General features: G+C 45.0%; 1 protein-coding gene across 8 annotated transcripts in view; it reads left to right on the top strand.

The window, feature by feature from the left end:
• The window catches only part of kalrna (kalirin RhoGEF kinase a), a 147,866-nt gene that overhangs the window by 96,521 nt on the left and 31,092 nt on the right, over positions 1 to 20,253 (top strand). For 5 of the 8 annotated variants that reach the window (XM_076875398.1, XM_076875397.1, XM_076875399.1 and 2 more), the window contains 2 exons: positions 10,324 to 10,402; positions 10,849 to 11,016. In XM_076875398.1, coding sequence (XP_076731513.1) covers positions 10,324 to 10,402; positions 10,849 to 11,016 — 247 coding nt within the window. Of the gene's footprint in view, positions 1 to 4,078; positions 4,185 to 9,586; positions 9,761 to 10,323; positions 10,403 to 10,848; positions 11,017 to 13,548; positions 13,770 to 20,253 lie in introns of those variants that run through there. The other 3 variants (XM_076875402.1, XM_076875403.1, XM_076875404.1) reach the window with 3 other exon arrangements.

Here is a 20,253-nt window from a genome sequence, read left to right on the forward strand (position 1 = left end):
ACATTTTTGTTTGGTGATGTGTGAATTTCCTATGTGCTGTGGCTCTAAAAGGTTGGGAAACACTGCTCTATGTAGAGGGTTGGTAACTCTACCGTGTGGTATTGGATTTTCACTCTCATGTACGCCTCAAACCTGACTGATCGTTGGCAGCAGGCGGCTGTGTGCAGTCTGTAAACACTTCAGCAAACTGTCACAGACATTTTTAAGTTAATTGATTTCGGCAAATAAGCTGATCAGGCTTTGCACTTACATACAAGTTTCTGAGAGTTAGCAGCTGTGTGACGGCGGCTCACAGGACAACAGCTTCAAGCAGCTTCATAGTGGTCGTAGTGAGAAAGTCTCAGCTGTGAAGACTTCGAGCTGCAGCAAGAAAGCCAGACGCCAGAATAAAACAAAGAGGCTTGTTAAGACAGCCACACTGGACTACTGAAGGTTTTATGGACTGATGAATCAAAACTTGAAATCTTTCGTTCATCGTGCAGGATCTTTGTACGGCGTCAAGAAGGTGAAAGGACGGTTCCACAGTGTGTGGCATCAACGTCAAACATGGAGGAGGAAGGGTGATGGTCTGGGGCTGTTTGCTGATCCAGGGTCAGTGACTGAACCTAAACAGCTACCACAGCACCATGAAGCACCATGCAGCACCCTCTGGTATGCACCCAGTTGGTCGGGGGTTCATCCTACAGCAAGATAATGACCCAAACCATCAGTCCAAGCTGTGCCAGAACTACCTCAGGAACAAGAACAAGATTGTGAGCTTGCAAACGTGGAGTGTCCAGCACAGCCTCCAGACTGAAACCCCATCGAGCTGGTTTGAACTGGACAGAAGAGGGAAAGCAAAGCAGCCTACGAGGTCCACGTTTATGGGAACTTCTGCTACAGATGTGGGAGAAGATCTGATGTCTGTTGTAGACAGAAGCCTCGGCTGTGTTCAGCTGTTATATCTGCCAAAGGTGCTACTGATGAGTCAAAGGTTAGAATACGGTTTGGTCTAAAATGAAATCTAAATTTATTCCGTAGTTTCTTTTTTAACTGCAGGTGTTTATTTGTGCTGTGCTTTCATTTCAGAGTGCAGTGAGACAAACGGGATACTATTCAATAAAAACGGAAACACTGGGGTTTCCAAAGTCTGTTATTACAATCTTAAAATGATGTCAGCAAGAGTTGAGTCACTGCTGCCGTGAGCCAATCACACTGTTGTGTTCCTGTTTCTCGTTATTCTTCTACCTTATTCTAGTTGCTCCGTTTCTTTGCCGCTTCACTACTCCCTCAGTTTTTATCCGATTTTCACCATTCAAACTTTAAGCTGTTCTGCTCATTCTGCTAACGCCAGCTATATCTTTTGGTGCTGATAACTTTCATACTTTTTGAGATATTAAGCTTTTTATGCAATTTTTTTTGATGAATGGGACCCATTATCAGTGTGGGTACAGGACACGTGAAAGCCTCGCCCAAGCACAGGCTGCTCAGGGTTGTAAAGTGCTAGAAAAATTCCATAAAAGTATATAACAGTACTGAAAGGGACTAAAGAGAGAGCCTATTTCTCCTGTTTCGGCTTCTTTCTCTGGCTCCCTGTTGAATCTGGAAAGGATTTAAATCTGACTTGTCCATTGTCTTGAATGATCAGGGCCGTGTTATCTTAAAGACCTCATATTACCACAACAGAGCACCTCGCTCTCACGCTGTCGATGTATTTGTGGTTCCTAGAGTAGCAGAGCCTCCAACTTTCAGACTTGTGTGGAAACAGCTGACGCTTTGGGACACGGACACGATCTCTGCTTTAAGATTAGGCTTCAAACTTTCCTTTTGCCACCAGATTAGTTTAAACACATAACAACAAACTGGCACGTACGTTCACACTGACAGATTAACTGAGGTGGAGGGGGCCTGTCAGGGTTCTCTTAGGACAGCTTGGCTCCTTGTTGTTCCTGTGACACCTACACCATGGGTCTGTCACTCCCTCATCATGTATGGAAGCTTGTAAGGGATTGCTCTGTCATATTTATGCTCTTTGTTTTAAATGAAGACAAAGGCAGCCCAAACCACAGTTTAACACAGCCACACTGTCTTTGTTGGTTAAACACAGCCTCACCAGTTTGATGTGATGGCATCATGACAGTAGTTTTTAACTTCCTGTGGTAAGCTGGGTTTCTTCTTCTATGGCTCATTTAAAAGGCACTTCTCATGGGTCTAAGCAGCCTCTTGTAAGTATCGCAAATGGCTGCGTCGTTTAGTTCTGACAAACTGTCAGTGTCACAAATCTAAGGTTGGAAATTGTAGGTTTGCAAACAATAGTCATGATTATTTTTTTCCTTTTATCCATAAACTGAGCTGATTTCTTTCTTACATCGATTTAGTTGTGAAACGGTCATTTTATTCATTTTAACTTGGTTATCTGAGTTACATGTATCTAGTTTGAGCGAGGTCATCTCTAACGTCGTGGTATATAAGTCAGTCTCTGGAGTCGTTCTGTGATGTTGCTTTGATATAGTGAGTCACTGTGGTTTAGTTATTTAAAGCATTGTTCCAGCGGCTGATGACTTGGTCTTCACTGCTCCGCTGTCAGAGCAGTGAAGACACGTTTTTATCCTGAACTTTTACTTTAATTGAACATGGTTCTCATTTCTAAGCCAGGCGCAGTAATGCGTCCTCGCAGTCTGCACATGCAGAGATGAATATATCAGCGTACATAAAATCCACTGACAGAACAACAACCCTCACGACCGCCTGATGCCGGGAGATTTGACCTGGGCTGGGTTATCATAGGAAGTGTACGCCTTGGCGGTGAACCAATCAGTGCCTACGACACAAACCCCTCAGAGCAGAATCCTCCTGTCTTTGATCCATGTACGCTGCATGAAGACCCAAACAACAGTTGGACGGGCCGCTTAATAATAGCAGTGACAATAGTAATGGAGACAATAGTGAGCATGGAGGCATACTAGCATACAGCTCACTGCATAGCTGCTAGCTATGATCTCCAGTGTCTGGAGTGCCACAAGTAAAATTACACTTCACAATTACACGGGTCGCTCTCAGGAGCTCAGTGAATGCCAGTGTGGTACCGAGCCAGGATGCAACCTGTGCAACAACTCGACTAAATACTCCACAGTTAACTGTAACTGGTATTATAACAAAGTGGACTGGACTGAGAATGACACCATTTCAACCACAAAGTGATTGGCTGCGTAAAATCATGGTCAGTGGGCGCTGAGGTGCATAGTGCTCAGAGATCTGACCTTCTGCAGACTCGTAACCTCCAGGCTTCAGAGAAGCTTGAGGGCGGTGTGCAGAGAGCTCCATGGACTGGGTCTCTGTGGCTGAGCAGCTGCATCCAAGATTTCCATACCAGCTCTCAGATGCAGCACACCAGCACTATGCTTGGCCCTCAGCTCCGCTGAAAGCAACTCTTACAATCCAGTTCAGACAATGTGATGCTCCCAGCTTTGGGAGGAGTGTTTGGGAATGCCCCTTCCTGTCCCAGCATGACTGCACCAGTCCATGAAGACACTCACTGGTACTATCAGTACGTCCAGACACGTCTAGAAATGTGTCTGGACTATTTTAATATATAATCAAAATATAAGATTGTAAATGTATAAAATGTCTATAAAAGTTGGACCGGATCACTTGGTGAGGACGTCCTTCCTCAGCAGCAACTGTTTACACGTGTTCTCATGAATCGAATGCATTCACACTCAGACCGAAGCCTCACAGCAGCCATCTGCTGATCATATGACTGTGGTGTCACACACTCATCTGCATGTGCTCTCTAACCACTCCCCACACACACACACGCACACACGCATGCACGCACGCACGGGCACACACACACACACAGACGCGCACACACACACACACACACACACACAGACGCGCACACGCACGCACACACACACACACACAGACGCGCGCACACACACAGACACACACACACACACACACACACAGACGCGCACACACACACACACACACACACACACACCCAAGCTGAGTGGCATTCCCATCAAGCACAAAGCTATGGCTGTCTAGAGAGAGAGAGAGAGAGAGAGAGGGCGTGTTCACAGACACAAGTGAGGGAGTTGTTGAAGACGGCGAGAGCGACAGAGTCAGAGGGAGACGCACGAGCAGAGGTCGACATGCCAAAGTGGATGAACTTTAAACTCTTCAAAGACAGCAGCAGAGTGAGTACAAGGAGCTGGACGAGGTCATTGTCCTGGTCAGAGTGAACACTGTGATCATCCTGCTGCTGCACTGTCACCCTGCGCCTGAGAGCAGCTCTGGCAGCTTCTGCTCAAGTGTTTAACTTTGCACCGTCTCAGTCAGGATGCAGTTACAGTGCAGACTGGTTAGGGTCATTTTCTGTGTGCAGAGCTGGTTTTGCTGTTTTCCCCACCTGCATGTTTGTGATGCAGGTGGAAAAAGCTGCTGTGGGGAGCGCTAATGCTACAGACTGTATATAAATGATGGACAAAGCCACAGTGATGTCACTGAAGCTTTTATTAGCTGACTGCTTAAATACCTGAGAGGACTAGATCACTGACTCCGGCTAGCAGTGTGTGTGTGTCTGTCGATAAACTGGCCTACATCAATAACACTTCTTCTTCTTCTGTTGCTAATCTTGTTATCATCTCATTAGTAGTGTCCACATGGATTAGTCACAGTTCTGACAGTTTAACACGGGGCTCTATGGAGAGGGGCACTTCTGCAGCGACTTCTTTTCCAGCTTGTGAAAAACGTCTTCTTGAGGATTTAAGGATTCACCTCGTCTGTTCTTCCTTCATTATTGTAGCGTGGACACGCTGCGTCCTGCAAGTCCTGCAGCTTGAATGTGTAGCCGATTGTATGAGCAGGTTCAGAGGGTCCTGCTCACTTTCACTTAGTGTTGTAAAGGTTCACTGCAGAAGCGAATATGTGTAAGGAGGGAGATTAATGGTTAAACAGGGTGTGTGAGTGTTTGTGCGGCAGGCTGACGGGGAGGAAATGGACCATTAGCTGCTACGTGGAGACAGGATAAATAAAAAAGTGAGCGTCCAGACTGATTGTGTGCAGACCAGTGGCTCAGAATAAACAGTGTAAACACACTCGTGGGCTCAGTCCCTTATTTAACTTCTTAACTACATCTGTGCTAAACTGCTGTTTAGAGAGGGAAGAAGTGACTATTTTAACGTCCTGACTCAGTGCGCTGCCACACTCGGTCACGCTGATGTTGTGTCCTCACTGCACAGTGCTGGAACAGTAAATAACAGGCGAGGTTTGGTATGAACTCTGGTTTCATGGTTCAGCACAGCAACGAAAGCCAAAGAAATGCATCAAAACATTTTTCTTTTCTTTTTTGGAAATATGACGACCGCGTGTGGGAGCCAGGACGGGGACGAAAACGTTTCAGGCTGGTTTTCCTGTTTGTTTACAGCTGCCAGTACAATGGTTGACTGGTCCTGCTGGTTTCAGTGATGCGGTTCTGCTTCCACAACACCACCTTGGCCAGTTGGAGATTTCAGTGGTGATTTGAGTGCCTAATGTGTGCTTGTTTAAACTGTGTCTGGTCCTGACAAAACGAGCCAATCAGACTGTTTCTTCTGCTTTAAGTAAGCGGCCGTCCCAGCACAGAACGTCCTCCGCCCGACTTGTCACTTGTGGTTCAGCCCACACAATTTGTCTCTGGTCATTATTGAAACTGTGTCGAGGAGGTAAACAAGCAGACACTAATTGTCGGGGCATGCTAGCAAGTTTGGTAATTATGTTTGAATCTCATCCTGTCAGCTTGAGGTGTTTAATCAGTCTAACCATCCAAGTGGACACAAAGCTGCTGCTCCACCTTCCTCCTTGGACAGTTTTGCTTGTGAAATGTTCCTCCTCCCTTTGTTGTGTTTTCTGTTTGCTGTGGGTCAGGCTTCTCTCTTGCGACACCCTGATGCAAACGTGGTTCCTTATATAAAGAAAAGCAGCGTGCCAGGACTGCATCTGTAATCTGTAGCTCTAAATCACAACAGCAGCTGCCCCGCGGTGCTGGTCTCCACATTTCAGGAACAGTGTAGTATTCTGCATGTTCATTAAACACTTGTGTGAATATATTAGTGTTTGATGCACATTTCATGGAATGACAGTGATGATAACACTTGCTTTGTCTGTTTCCATGAAATTGCATCGCCTCTGGACTTAGTTTTCCATTCGGCACAGATCAGTGTGACGCTTACAGAAATCTATGAATAATCAAACAGAGAAGTGAGGGGTCACTTCATTTGTCTCAGCTGTGGATCAAGTGGGAGCTGCTGTTTCAGACCCTAAAAGTTACAACTTCAGCACCGACTTACTCGCCGTATAAAAACGAAAAGACGACTAAATACATTTCCAGAGTTTATGAGGACAAATTACCAGCAGAGTGCACCCTGGTGTTCAGACCTCAGCCTTGGACGTGCACATGCCTGCTCAGAGCTTTGCTGACGTAGACGTGTGCTTGCTGCCTGCAGTCTGGCACTCGGGATTGCTCACAGCTTCCACTCCTGGAACAAACTGTGTAGTGAAGCGTCTTAGCGAGGTGTGTGTCTGAAATGCATATATCTGCAGGCTGCTGCGCAAACACAGTGTTGCACGAGTATGTTTGGATCAGCTGAGTTTGCTCAGCAGATGTGTCTCAGCAGCTCCAGCTTGACTGCTCTGTGCTGCAGTTTAAGGATGTTTCAGTAAATCTAATAAGTTGCATATGAGGTTCATAAGTGATTCCTTGGAGATGGGATTAGTGGTCCAGAATCTTTGCCCATATGTTAGATGTCAGTGTCACTCTTCTTGGTCTGTGTGATTCAGTTCTCATCAGCACCTGGAAGCTGCTGCAGCACTGACACCTTCACAGAAACTCACGTCTGAGACGAATTCAAGTCGTATGATCTCAAAAACAGCAGCCTGCTTTTTAAAATGATTTATTGTTTGTTTGCTTTTTCATTTGTCACCCTCCTTTTCAGTTTTACTGTTGATGCCGTAAACGAGCATTAACAGTGAGTATTTCCTGCTGTAGAAAACAACCTGTTCAATCCACTGTCATTGTTTAACAGACATTCGCTTGATGGCCTGAAAGTAATTTTTTAGAATGAAAAAAGACAAAAACGATTGCTTGTATGTGCTGGGCTGTTTTCAGAAGGGGAAACCCAGATTTGATCAGTGCTGACCAGGACGACTCCTGGGACAGTCGAGCAGCGGGGGGGGGCGGGACCGTGGTGTGTTCAGTGTTTCGGACTGGTTTGATTATAAAGGGAACCAATCTTCATTTCTACCTTTAAGATATTTTTTGTTTTATTAACAGCACATTTAGTCCTAAATGTTCAACAACTCTGTCGGGCTTAAGCTAGGAAAGGTATCTGTGAAGGACCCAGCAGCTGCTCTCATGTTTGACTGCTGCTCAGCTGCTGCTGACGTAAGAAAGAAAGTCTTCAGTGTCCTGATGAATGTGGTGAAAGTTTCCTGTTTACACACAACAGGTTCCATTTGTTTTGCTCGTCGCTTTAACGCCGTCTTCCTCTTCTTGAACATATGATCATCACAAGCTGGCGCGTGCATGTGCGTATTCAGCGCACAGGGAGAGGTCATATGACAGACAGCATCAGCGATGAAGGCACACGCTAAACACAGACTTTTTTCATTGCTGCTACTGGATGAGAACACTCAATTGTTAGTATTTGATGATGTTTATATATATAGTTTGTATTGTCAGACAGACGTCTAAGACTGAGAGTAAAACCGAGGGACTTCCAAAACCAACAGAAAAGCTGCAACACTGTAAGACATGAACTTAATCCTTTATTTCACACGTTTTTCACTCATGCATGACTGAGGGGCAAATTTTAACTTTAAGTTGTCATTAAATGTGCAAAACAAAGTGATGCAAAAGCATCTTTTTTATTTCTAACACATAAAATCTCCAGTTCCTGCTGGTCTCTGATTAAACTCAGTTGTAAACCTCACTTCCAGCTCCTATGTGACAAGTGTCAGGCTGGAGCAAATAACATTGTTCAAGTATGATCATAGCCTTAAACCTGTGAGTGAGTGAGTGTGTGTGTGTGTGTGTGTGTGTGTGTGTGTGTGTGTGTGTGTGTGTGTGTGTGTGTGTGTGTGTGTGTGTGTGTGTGTGTGTGTGTGTGTGTGTGTGTGTGTGTGTGAGAGACCATCTGTCAGGTATAAATTCACCTGTACGGTTATAGAAACAGGGTCCTTGTTGCTAGGAGATATTTATCCCAGCTGCTTGCTCACATTAGCACACGGTCCCTGACATTTTCCAAAGCAGACGAGGTGACGAGCAGCAGAAAACACTCGCTTGAATATTGTAAAGATGTCAGTGAATAGTGAAACTTTACCAGTTCATTTAAAAAGTTCATGTTACTTTTCTGAAAATGTAGAATTTTAGCGCCTCGAGCTTCAGCTCCTCCATCTGTATGTCCAAGTATGCGCAGCAGGATAAGGTGATGTGTTGAGTTCAGTGTAACAGAACAGAATAGAGTAGAAAAGCCTTTGATTGTCATTGTGCATGTACAACAAAACCAGCTGTGCAGGAATAGAAACAGCAGGACATCAAGCATGAATACCAGAGACGGGATACAGCAAAAGGATTGTGTATGTATTATGTTCCAGGGGTGGCAGAGGGCAGACGCTGATGTTCTGGGTGGTGCTAGTTACCCTCTGTGCAGGACTAGCACCAGCTACTGGTGCAGGTTGTTGTCCCTCAGTACACGGAGGAAGTGCAACCAGGGTGGTGATGATGTGGGTCCAGATGAGATCAGCCCAGAAACCTGAAAGTGGATCTATCTGAGTAGCAGTCAAGTCCATTTAACCTTGTAAAGTTTTAAGGAGTCACATATTCCCCAACTTTCCTCATAAAGCTAACATTTTCCTCGCCCGTACTCTTAATGATGAGTTTCGCCACCTTGAAGTATATGACTAATGACAGTGTCACTAAGTTCTGGCAGTGATTAGATTGTTTCTAGCTGTCTGTGAATGAGCAGGTTTCAGTTCAGCAGCGGACGTTTAATCGAGGAGCAGTTCGTCTTCCATTTATGGTTTGTTGCAGCACGACGTCAGCTTCATGAAGCCGCTGCAATAATCTGGTTCGGGAACACTTTATGGCTCCAATTGTGGATGACTTTGCTGTTATTTATTAACTTTGATAACACAACCATTGCGTGACGTTGGTAGTTGATGCAGAATTTGCTCACACAGTTATGATACACTGAGTGTATCAGTGAGTCATCGCACAGTTTGGTCCAGTTCATCCAGGTCGCTGCTTTTAGTCTTATTTCATTTTGAGGTTTTGTTTCAGTCCACTTTAGTTTAGTTGGTCTCTACAAACAACAGAAACTAAAGAAATGTGTTTAATTTGATTTCAGTTCATTCTATGAGTGCACAGCTGGTCTTTGACTTTTAACGAGAACAACCTTGGTTCAGGTTTTTACACAGAGCAGTTCTCTGACCTTGTGTCACGATCAGTATTAAGTCTCCCCTGTGTTTCATGTTGTCTCATTATGTTTCCTGTTTTATTTTGAAGAGGTCACGTGTTCCTGTGTTCGTTGTGTTTAGTTTTACTCTTCTACTGTGATGTCATTATGTTGATTTGTGTCAGCTGTTTTCCCCATGTGTTTCCACTTCCCCTTCACCTCCTGTGTGCTGTTGGTCTGTGTGTGTTCATTCATGCCTGGTCCGAGCATCTGTGTCCCACCTTGTGTCCATGCCAGGCCTCTGTGTTCATGTTTTGTTATGTTTGGCTCGCCCAGTTTAGGTTCGGATTGAGTTTTTCTTTGCTAAGATCAGCCTCAATAAACGGCTCGTTTTCAGTTAATATTACGTCTTGTTATTTTGCGTGTGTTGGGTCCAGCTTCTTCACCCCCCACAGTCTGCCTCTGCCAGACTGTGGCACCTTGTTCCTGACTTTGTGCACATTCTGCGCCGTCTATTCCACAATAATACACAGGAAGGAGAACCTTCCCTTTTCTAACACCAGAAACTGATGCTAGCCTGGAACTTGCATGACTTTCTCTCTGCATGTAAAGAAGAAAGATCAGGACTGGATGTGGTTGTCCTGGTTTTTCCTGTTTTTCCTGAATTCCAGTTCCTCTTGCTGTTTATGGTGTAAACAGGGATTGATGCTGGTCCTGGCTCAGGGTTGGATTACATTTCTCTTTCTCTGACACCAGCAGCGGATTCTTCAGAAGCTTAAATGCAGATAAGATGCCTGAAAGTGAAAACTGTGCACAGAACGTGTGTTTTGAACACAGCTCAGTTTGAAGCTCGACTGTTAAACTGCTGATGATCTGACGTGTGACACGTGTCGTCTGTTTGCAGCTCTCCGGTGGATGTGAGCTGACTGTCGTTCTCCAGGACTTTGCAGCAGGATGCGGCACAGAGATGTCTGTCAGCACAGGTGTGTTTTATTCATACATAGATTTAATCCCCCACACTCAGAGCTCACGTGTCTTAAAGGACAAACTTTATATACAACACACACAGGTCCACATAACACATTTCCTAATGAGCTCTTCCTGGGACGCGAGTCTGTTATTCAGATTCACTGTGGTGAAAGCTCTGGGCAGTTATTTTAATATGTAAAGGAAACAGCTGTGTGGTTTAGGAGACTCTTTTATTTTAGTCCGACCATCAGTGAAAAAATAAACTTCATCCTTTATTCAGTGACACTTAAAACCAGAGATGAAGGCCTTAAACGCCAACCACTGCTTCAGTCTTCAGATGTGGAGGCTTCATCCATCTTTTAGGTTGAGCTAAATCCAAGTTTCTGTTTTCTTTAACATTTAGTATTCAAACCTGTCTTCCATACCTTGTAGTATAGTTTTTATCTTCTCCACCTTCCAGGTCAGACAGTGGAGCTGTTGGAGCGGCCCAGTGAGCGGCCCGGATGGTGTCTAGTCCGAACCACTGACCGCAGCCCACCGCAGGAGGGACTGGTTCCCACGTCTGTCCTCTGTGTTTCCCACTCACGTTCTAGTGTGGAGATGGACTGTTTCTTCAGTTCAGGGAAAGGTAGGAAGACGAGTCACATATCTTCGTATTCAATGCTTTTTGAGGAGGAACCAAGACGAAGGATAAAAATCTGTCATTAAATATGCACTATAGGGTGATCAGCTTCTAAGCAGCCTTAAATCTCCTACTTATCCTCAATTCTTAATCTCTTGCATGTCTTTATGCACTGTTTTTGTTTTGGTAACTTTATATGGGAGTCCTGGCAACACTGTGGCAAAAGGAAAGAACATAAAGTAAATTTCAAACAATGACATGTTATCTTCTTCACTGGTCTTTATATTTAACCAGGCTGACAGAGGCACAGCTGGTCTGTGCTGACCTCTGCTGGTGAGATGAGGGCATTAGTCATACTGAGGTGTGGCTCTCACAGAAGGCTGTCACACAGCCCGAGCACATGGAGGGAACGTGGAAAGTGTGGCTGTTAGTTTTGGAAAGTCACTCTGGTGTTTCCCCCGTTTGGGGAAGTGTGCTCACTGACTGTGAGTGTAATTCAAACGCGTTCCAAAATGCTGCTCTTCATTTCTCTCTTACTGCCATGTCTGAATTTGGAGTGTGTGCGTTTATGATCCAGGATGATCCTGCATGTGTAACGGCTCTGAAAGCGAAGCAAACATCTGTTCTGTCCTGCTGTAACCCACAGTGGCAGCCTGCCTGTTGTCTCTGCTGTGAACTTGAGCAGTAATGTCTGACAGAGATGAGATGACTGATAATGTGAATGATGAAATGATCCCATTAACTTTGCCAAGAACAAAGACGGTGAAATTCTGTGAGCCGTGGGACGCAACATCAAAATTTGAAGAAGCTCTCCTGTGCATCCTGTCGGTGCAGCTTTCCATCCTTCCACCTGCAGTCTGATGTGTGTCCTACAGGGGGAGCAGTGGAGCTGCTGGAATGCCTTCTTCCTGCATCTGTCCCAGGTCATCTCTGTGTGTGCTGAGGAGAAATGGGAGTAATGCACTGAGTCACAGCAGTTTGGTTTCCTTCTATATCCGTCCTTCCTGACGGTCTGTTTCCAGCTTCGCGGACACCACGGAGGAGCTTAGCTCTGCACTGTTGTCTCACTTGCACTCACACAGACACAGAATCAGCTGATTTGCCTGCTGCAGCCACAGTGTTTCCTGCTTTCGAGAAAATGACAAGGGCGCTTTGTATTTGTGCGGAGCGATGCAAATTGGCCAACTGCAGCCGCTACACATGGAAATATAGCACATTTAGGAGGCGCTCCCATCCCGGACGGTGGGGCTGACTTTTCCAGAGTAGGTCCAGACAAATATATCATCAGCCTCCAATGCAGACTCCTCCTGTATCATGTGACTGAACCTGTCTGCTTACACAATAGGATAATTAAAGGCAGCCACAAGCTGATGGGTTTGTCATTAACAATCGTCAGTTTGTTAATAAATCAGTCAAAACTGCTCATTAACCCGTTTAAGTCCCGCCGAGCTGTTTCAAGCTTCCCTCTGTGTGTCTCGAGTCTTGTGACTGCTCTGTAAAGTAGGTCTCCTTGTCCTCTGAAAGACTGTGAAGAAAGTGTGGGTTTAATGTTAACTGAACTGAAAGTCAGACCTGCTGGACCTCAGAGGACCTGAGAGCTGCGACGCATCACATTAGAGACGGTTTTGGGGCACTCCTCCATTCCTGGAAAATTCCTTGAACTGATCTTAAACACTGAGTTCTCCTGAGAACTAATTTTTCCCTTAAGAACACTGAATGTCTAAGGTACCTAAGATTTTACAGCATTCATGAACGTGTCGTCCTGTCACACACAGAGCGTGGGAACATTAGTTTATATCTGTGTCACGTTGTCTTGATTATCTCCATTTTCTGAAAGCTTTTTGAAAATAATTAACTGGCACTTTACTGCAGCATCGTTCCATTCTCTTTGCTTTTTGCTGCGTAGCGACAGTAGATATACAAGATGAACAAAATGGGACACTGCAGGGAAAAGGTGCTGGTGAAAGCACGTTATCTAGGCTAAGTGCGCGTGCTTACCTGCTGCTGCAGTGCACACACAGCAGGAAGCTGTTTACAGTCCTCTGCTCGTTCAGATGCAGAGGACCCACTAAGGAAGATCAGAAAATAAATGCAAGTTAATTTTAATAATAAAGTTGCTTGGCTCTAGCTGTGCCAGCAGCTTCTGCAGTTCTGATGAGTGCTGTCAGTGGACACACTCCCACACTGTAGGCACTGGGACGTCAGGAGTCAGTGGAACTTTTGCTGTCACTCAGGTACAGGACATGTTGTTTGCTGCTGGTGAATGTTCACATACCAGGCAGCCGTCTCGTCTTTTTAAATGCAAAGAGACGTTTTTGCTACATTGTTGAATCAAACACACTCCCGTGTCTTTGTGCAGTCCTGCCCTCCACAACGAGGAAGGTGCCCGCTCAAATAATTAACAGGGACTCGTATTCCTTTGAGCCGAAGCGCGTGGGGAGGGGAGGTAGAGGGAGAAACTGAACAACTTTGTCTGAGAGAGAGAGACAGAGAATGTGCTCCTCCCCCATCTCCTCCTCCCACATTACTAAAACTCTCTCTCTTTGCTGAATCTGGGCAGTGAGGACTCGAAACTCTTGAAATTCACACTCAGCCCAGGAACAAGCTGACGAACTGGTTAGCAACCGAGTCGGACGTACTGGAGGGAGGTGTGTCTGAGGTTGTGTGTGAGTGTAGGATGTGTGTGTGAGCAAGAATGAAGAGAGTCGGCCGTTGCTGTGGATGGGTCCTCTCCCGCTGCTGCTGCTACAACGGCACAGGTGCGACACAGACACACAACACTGGACTTCTGTGAGGCTCACTGAACACTGGCTCGTGTTTTCTATGTGCGTGCGTGCGTGTGTGAGAGACAGATTAGTTGATTTTGACAGATTTGAGTGACTGAATAAGTCCGTCCTGTGGACAGATGATGGAAATTAGTCTTTTTGGAAACTGATTTGAATTGAAAATGAAGAGTGCAAAAGGAAGCCGTGTGTCAGCCAGGCAGAGTGTGAAAGGCCACTTTCTTTCTTCTCTGTCTGGAAAGTCAAGTGTTCGATTGAGCAATCAGTGTGTCGCTGCACTGTGTGCGTGCGTGTGTGTGTGTGTGTGTGCGCGTGCATGAGGACACACTGTGGACTTTGGCCTAACAAGTCTTTGAGTGTCATGTTAAAAACTGTGTAGAGTGCACCGATTGGCATGCAGCCGAACTGGTCACACTAGTTCCAGTTCATTATTTTAACAGGTTTATACATGCCACTCAAATAATACGGGCGCATTAGATCCCAGAGACGCGCAGCTCTGCGGTCCACGGTCCAGGCCGTCTCAGCGGCTGCAGAGGGCCCCGTGTCTCAGTTTAACTGTTGAGGACACCAGAGTCTGAAAACTGTCTCATCTCTTGTAAGGAAATGGGAAACTCCTATGCCGTCCTTTTTTTGAGACACACAGGCACATGCACACAGAGACACTTCCTCATTCACTGTGGAAATACTAAATAATTGACTTCTGGGGTCTTAAAGTGATCCTGCGTCCTGTCCTTTGGCCATTAAACCTGAAAATGAGCAGGAAACGACTCTGATCCTCAGGGACACACACACACACACACGCGCACACACACACACGCGCACACACGCGCACACGCACACGCACACACACACACACACACACACACACACACACACACACAGTCTCTGAGCAGAGATAATGGCAACATTATGCTGCTTCATCAGCTGAGATTCGATGTTTTCGGTCTCGTCCAACCTGAAGCTGAAGCCTCGCTTCGTCTGTTTCATGGGTTTGTCTCATTGATGATGCAAACATAGCTGACTCTACTTTGACTTTATTCATACATTTGAAATGAGATGAAAGAGTAGATATCTGGTTCAAATGGAGGTGACAGAGATGACTGAGTAGTGACGGTAGACAGATTTTTTGAATTCCATGTTTTCAGAGAGCGTGAGCAGCAAACTGAAGTGAAGGATCTGTTGTGGGCTTATCGTGCTCCCAGATACGACGAGAAACACTCATAGTAAAACACATCAAATGGAAATTGAATTCCAGTGAAGAGCATCAGAGTCTCTTTGCTTACCACACAGAGCTTCTGCTTTATTTCTCTTTTTTCACTGAGACATGATTTTACTGACAAACCTGTAAAAAAAGCAACATTGTCTTTGATGTTTTCAACATGTTAACGTTTTATTCACCTGCTCAGTCTCTGGAGCCAGCTTTACAACCAACCCTGCTAGCATTAACAGATCTTCACTTTATCAAATCTGGGGCTCAATAAAAGCGAACATGGCTGCAGCCACATTCGGCCAATGAGTCTTTAAAATTAGGAGTACAGATGATAGTGACATTGCAGACTGTCGCTACGATCTTGGAGGAGGTGCTTTTCTGCTGAACAAAGCTGGATACTGTGTTCTCCTTTGGTCCTACTTATGCTTTTGGTGCAGCTCATCCAGTTTGACAAAGCCTGAGCTGAGCTGTCAGCGTGTAAGACCCAAACAACGTGGGTAAAAAGTTTGACAGTGTTTTAGTAGCTGTGACACAGACTGTGTTCCAGTACAAAACATATGCATTTCCAGTCCTGTGCCGTTTGTCAGAGCCAAAAAAGACTGGTCTGACGTCAGCAGCTGGTCACAAATGAATCGCTACATTGTGCAGTTTGGACAGATGTGATGCTGCTTTCCTTTCATGCATGTTGTCGTTTGACACATTCTCACTGAGAAGGCTGAAAACGATTTTGCGTTAGCTGCTTCATTTTAAGAAAGGGTGGAGCTCCACTGCTGATGGTACTGCTGTCGGTCAATCAGTAGATATTTCCACTGACAGGGTAAAAGTGTCTAATGCAACACAAAGATGTTGTTGAGTCATTATGGGAGGATCGATCTGATCTTTACTTAATTATCTGCGATGTACAGTCGTGTAATGCTGCTGCTTTGACCACTCGATCTTTGCAGCTCTGCAGCCAAGAAACTCGGACCGTCTTAGAAAACCTGATCGTGCAACGACGAAGAAAAATCCGGATAAAGTTGTAAAACAACACAAATGTGTTTGACACTTAAATGCTGCAGAATTTCACTCACATCGAACGCAGCAGTCAGTGTGGCAGTTGTGTCTGTAGAAGGGTTCAGGTTAGAGAGCGGTATGAGAGGAATGAAGTCTTTGCAGATTAGTGTCTCTTCCTGTCATTGATAAAATCACATGATGGGAGTAGAACAGGCAACACACAAACTATGTGAGGTGGCAAAAGTACAGATATTCTGTATTTGAAGCACTGATTCAAGTACATGTTCTGAAATGTCCTCAAAGCAAAGTAAAAAGTAGCTCTTTGAAGGACGTTTCTACCAACCTCGACGGTTCAGTTAGCTTAATGTGTTAGCGATACAAACTTTTTCTGAATATTCTCAGCTCGACTCGGATGAGCAGAGAAAAAGAAGGAAAATAAAAAATGCCTCTTTTCTGTTGCTACATTGGAAAGGGTGACTTTGCTTTACAGAGAACGAGTAGGGAAGAGCTGAAAGTGCAATTCAACAGCTCAAAGAAAAGAAACGCAACTCAAAGTCGTTTCTATTAAGAGCTCCAGTAGATTTCAGATCAGTTGAATCCATCAGTACAGCAAACTAACCTGTTTATCCTGCACTGCCTGCATAGTGCAGCCTTTACACAACACAGTTAGTCTGCCGTAGTTTGTTTTACAATATGTAAAAATAGAGCTGGGCGATATATCGAGTTTTTAAAAAATATCGATATATTTTTATACGAGATATAAGATGTGACAATATCGTTTATATCGATATAGTCTATGTTACGTTATAATTATACTTGCGGAGCCGCAGGTTTGCCTCTCTTTCGTCCACTTTCGTCTTTACGCAACGTTACTCGGCCTCGCCCCTCCTTCACTGAACACAACTCCCCCTCCTCCCCCATCGCTTCACCTGCAGGAAGCGACAAGATGGACACGGCAAATCTCCGTTAACGAGTTACTGCGCATCGCCCCGTGCGTGGGGCTGGACGGCGTCAACGTGTTAGCTAGCTAACCACGCTAACGAGCTAACCACGCTAACGCCATGCAGCCCAGAGGTGCTGCACGGCCTAAAATCCTTTCATTCTCTCAAAAGTTGACAGTGCGCCTTATGTATGAATTCTGGTTGTGCTTGATGGCCGCGAACCGATTTTATGTGGAACACGGCGCTCAGCAATCTGTCAAAAAAGGTTTTAGTACGACTTTGGTAAGCTACGGAGCTGCACCGCTTGATGGATTGTCGGAGCATTACGGCTGAGCCTCGTGGAGTGATACGTACTGTGCTTCAACGTAATATTACCCTACTCTGTATAAGGACCATAAATGGCACCAAGAGACGTGGTTACGAAGAGGATTACAAACTCCAGGCTGTCAGTCACGCAGTAGAAGTTGGGAACAGAGCAGCTGTGAAATCTGTCTTTGTTATTGTGCTCAGCGTCTTTTAGTTTACATTTTGACTGCACAATTGTGAGCTTTTTGTTATGCACAAAAACAACCTTGTTTTCTTTTATTTATGGAGCATTATTATTTAATAAATGCTCATTTATTTTTGAGCAAATTTTATGTACATCTGCTCTATGTTAATAAAAGTGCCTGTGTGACATCTGGGACACAGCTTTGACTAAGAACTCTCTTTTTGTTCTTACTTTATGGCTTTAAAAAAATATATCGAGATATATATCTTATATCGCCATCCAGCTAAAAAATATCGAGATATGAATTTTGGGTCATATCGCCCAGCCCTATGTAAAATCATAATGTCACATGTACAAACCCAATATCTGGTTTAAAAACATGAGGACTGTCAAACCCCGCCGAGCATCCTTCCCTTTGAATCTAAGCTCTCTTCTTCCTGTCGCGTCTTTCTTCTCTTTCTCCATCTCTGAGTGAAGTTAGCGCTCTCTAAAATACAGCAGCTGGACCTGTGGCTGCAACACGCTGTACGACAAACTGCACACAAGCAGTTTGTGTGTTTGCTGATGTTTGTTGAGCCGATAGAAACATTGCATTTGAAACAACCTGTGAAAACATCTTATTCCCTTTATGCTCACCAGTCTCGGCTAGCTGGATGCTGAGTTACCACAACCGAAACTGATGGACACCTGCAGTCGTTCTGGTGCTGTGCCACACCGGCCCACTTTAACTGCTAACTATGGCACACCTTTGTCTCTTTCTTCTGTTTTTATGCAACAGCTCCTGGTGATGACTACATTAGTATTAGTGGGGTTCAAATACTGTGCAAAAGCACCATAAGACTGAAGATAAGATTCCAGAAGCCGGGAATCGGAGTGCCAGGCCCTCCGTCTCGGACTTCCACCCGATCCACTAAAAACCAAACCCCTACGGCCCAGCCTGCAGGTCGTGGAGCCGCAGGCTGGGAACCGTAGTAAAGAGACCTCTGGCTGATACGTGGGGTTCGTGTTGGGCTCGTAGCTGAAAACTAGCTTTACTTTGTTGTCTGGGTCGACTTTGCTAGTGAGAGACAGAGAGAGGCGTTGAAAGGCTGCTTATTGTTTCAGAGGAAAACACGGACACAGCGTACAGTCGAGTCTTAACAGCTTACTCACAGCTGGGCTCGTCAGGCTCTCTGTTTGGCTGCAGTGGTTATTATTATATTTACATGCTTCCAGCTCCCGTTTCTGCTCGATGACAGCTCCTACTTTTCCTTTCTCTCCCTCCTCGCTCACAGACACATAACTGGTATGACAGTCCATCCTCCCTGCAGCACGGACTACACTGCCCTGCATGCTTTAGGGCGATGCCTGTAACACTCTGCCTGTTGCCTTCATATTAAATCTTTTTTAAAATATTTCTTCACATCATTATGAGACGCGGGATTGAGACGCGGGCATTAGGGCCTGTAGCGTGTTTTGTTTGGGTTTCCACTGGCGTGGAATTACCAAAAATAGAGGCTATAGCCTTATGAAACAGGAAAGTACCGCCGTGTAATCCCTTTAGTTCAACAAAGTAACTGTATTCTGAATATCATCTTTTTAAGCGGTAACTGTAACAGAATACAGTTACTCATATTTTTATATACGTAACGGCGGCACATGTACTCAGTTACTCCCCAACACTGCTCAGCTGTTAAATCATACGCCATCAGCTTTTGTGAAGTTTCTGCTCAGCAAGAGAAAACAGGAAGTGGAGTAATAACAGGAGACATGCTTTGTGTGTGTGTGTGTGTGTGTGTGTGTGTGTGTAATGGGTCTGAGTTTTAGTACTTTTGTATCAATAGAAGCATTCATGGACACAGTGTGAATGTGTGTGGTGTTTAGCACAGTGTGAGGCAGAGAATGAAACCGAAACCTTGTTCTGCTGCTTCAGCTCGTTTAATCTGTACTGGGAGGACCCGAGGTGTGTGTTTGTGTGAGACTATGATTAAATATAGTGAGTGATGGGGATTTTAACAGTAGTCACTCTGTCTCTCTGTAGAACAATGACTTCCTTGTGAGTTCTCACCTGACTTTGGCCATCAGGACGACACCACAGCTCTGTGTAGTCCCCACCATTATCCCGAATGCTGGCCCAACTGTATTATTACTGGTTTACTGGGGCTGTTAATCATTTATAATCACTGGCTAATTCGAGTTTTGTTTGTAAAACTAAACTTTAGGCTGGGAATATTTGAGTATGATGACATTTTAGGGTGATAATAAAATAAAGTGTTTTATATAATAGAAAATATCTTCAGACATTAAGGTAGACTGGTTAGTCTTTCTGCTTGGGGTTTGGCACCATTGTTGCTCTGCCTTCCTGTCACTCGCTGCTCTACTTTATCATTGTCCAAGCAAAACATGACCAGTGTGAGTAACCTTGTTCCTTTAGAAACATCAGTGTGCATGATGAGCTCTAGCATTTAAGCAACTAGCACATCTCTGCTTCAGCTGGCCTTAAGTTCTCGGCTTTATATGTAAAAACAGCTGAAGCAGTCTAGCTGTATCTTACACAGTCTGGACGGAAATGCCGAATAAATTGTAATGCAGGCTTATCTGTCCTCTCTTTGTCATGCTGCTGTGTGTTTGCTGTGTGTTATACTCCTTTACCACCTGTTCCTGTTGACTATTCAGCTGACAGCAGCACACTGAGGTGTGTGTGTGTGTGTGTGTGCGCGTGTGTGTGTGTGCGTGCACTCAAGTCCATAACAGGTTTCTGTGGTTAACCACATGCTAAGGTCACCCGGTGACGAGCACTGATTGTGCTGAGACACAAAGGTGAGGAGGTGAGCTGTGACTCTTCAG

Source organism: Maylandia zebra, linkage group LG16, assembly GCF_041146795.1.
Source record: "Maylandia zebra isolate NMK-2024a linkage group LG16, Mzebra_GT3a, whole genome shotgun sequence".
NCBI classification, from domain to species: Eukaryota; Metazoa; Chordata; class Actinopteri; order Cichliformes; family Cichlidae; genus Maylandia; species Maylandia zebra.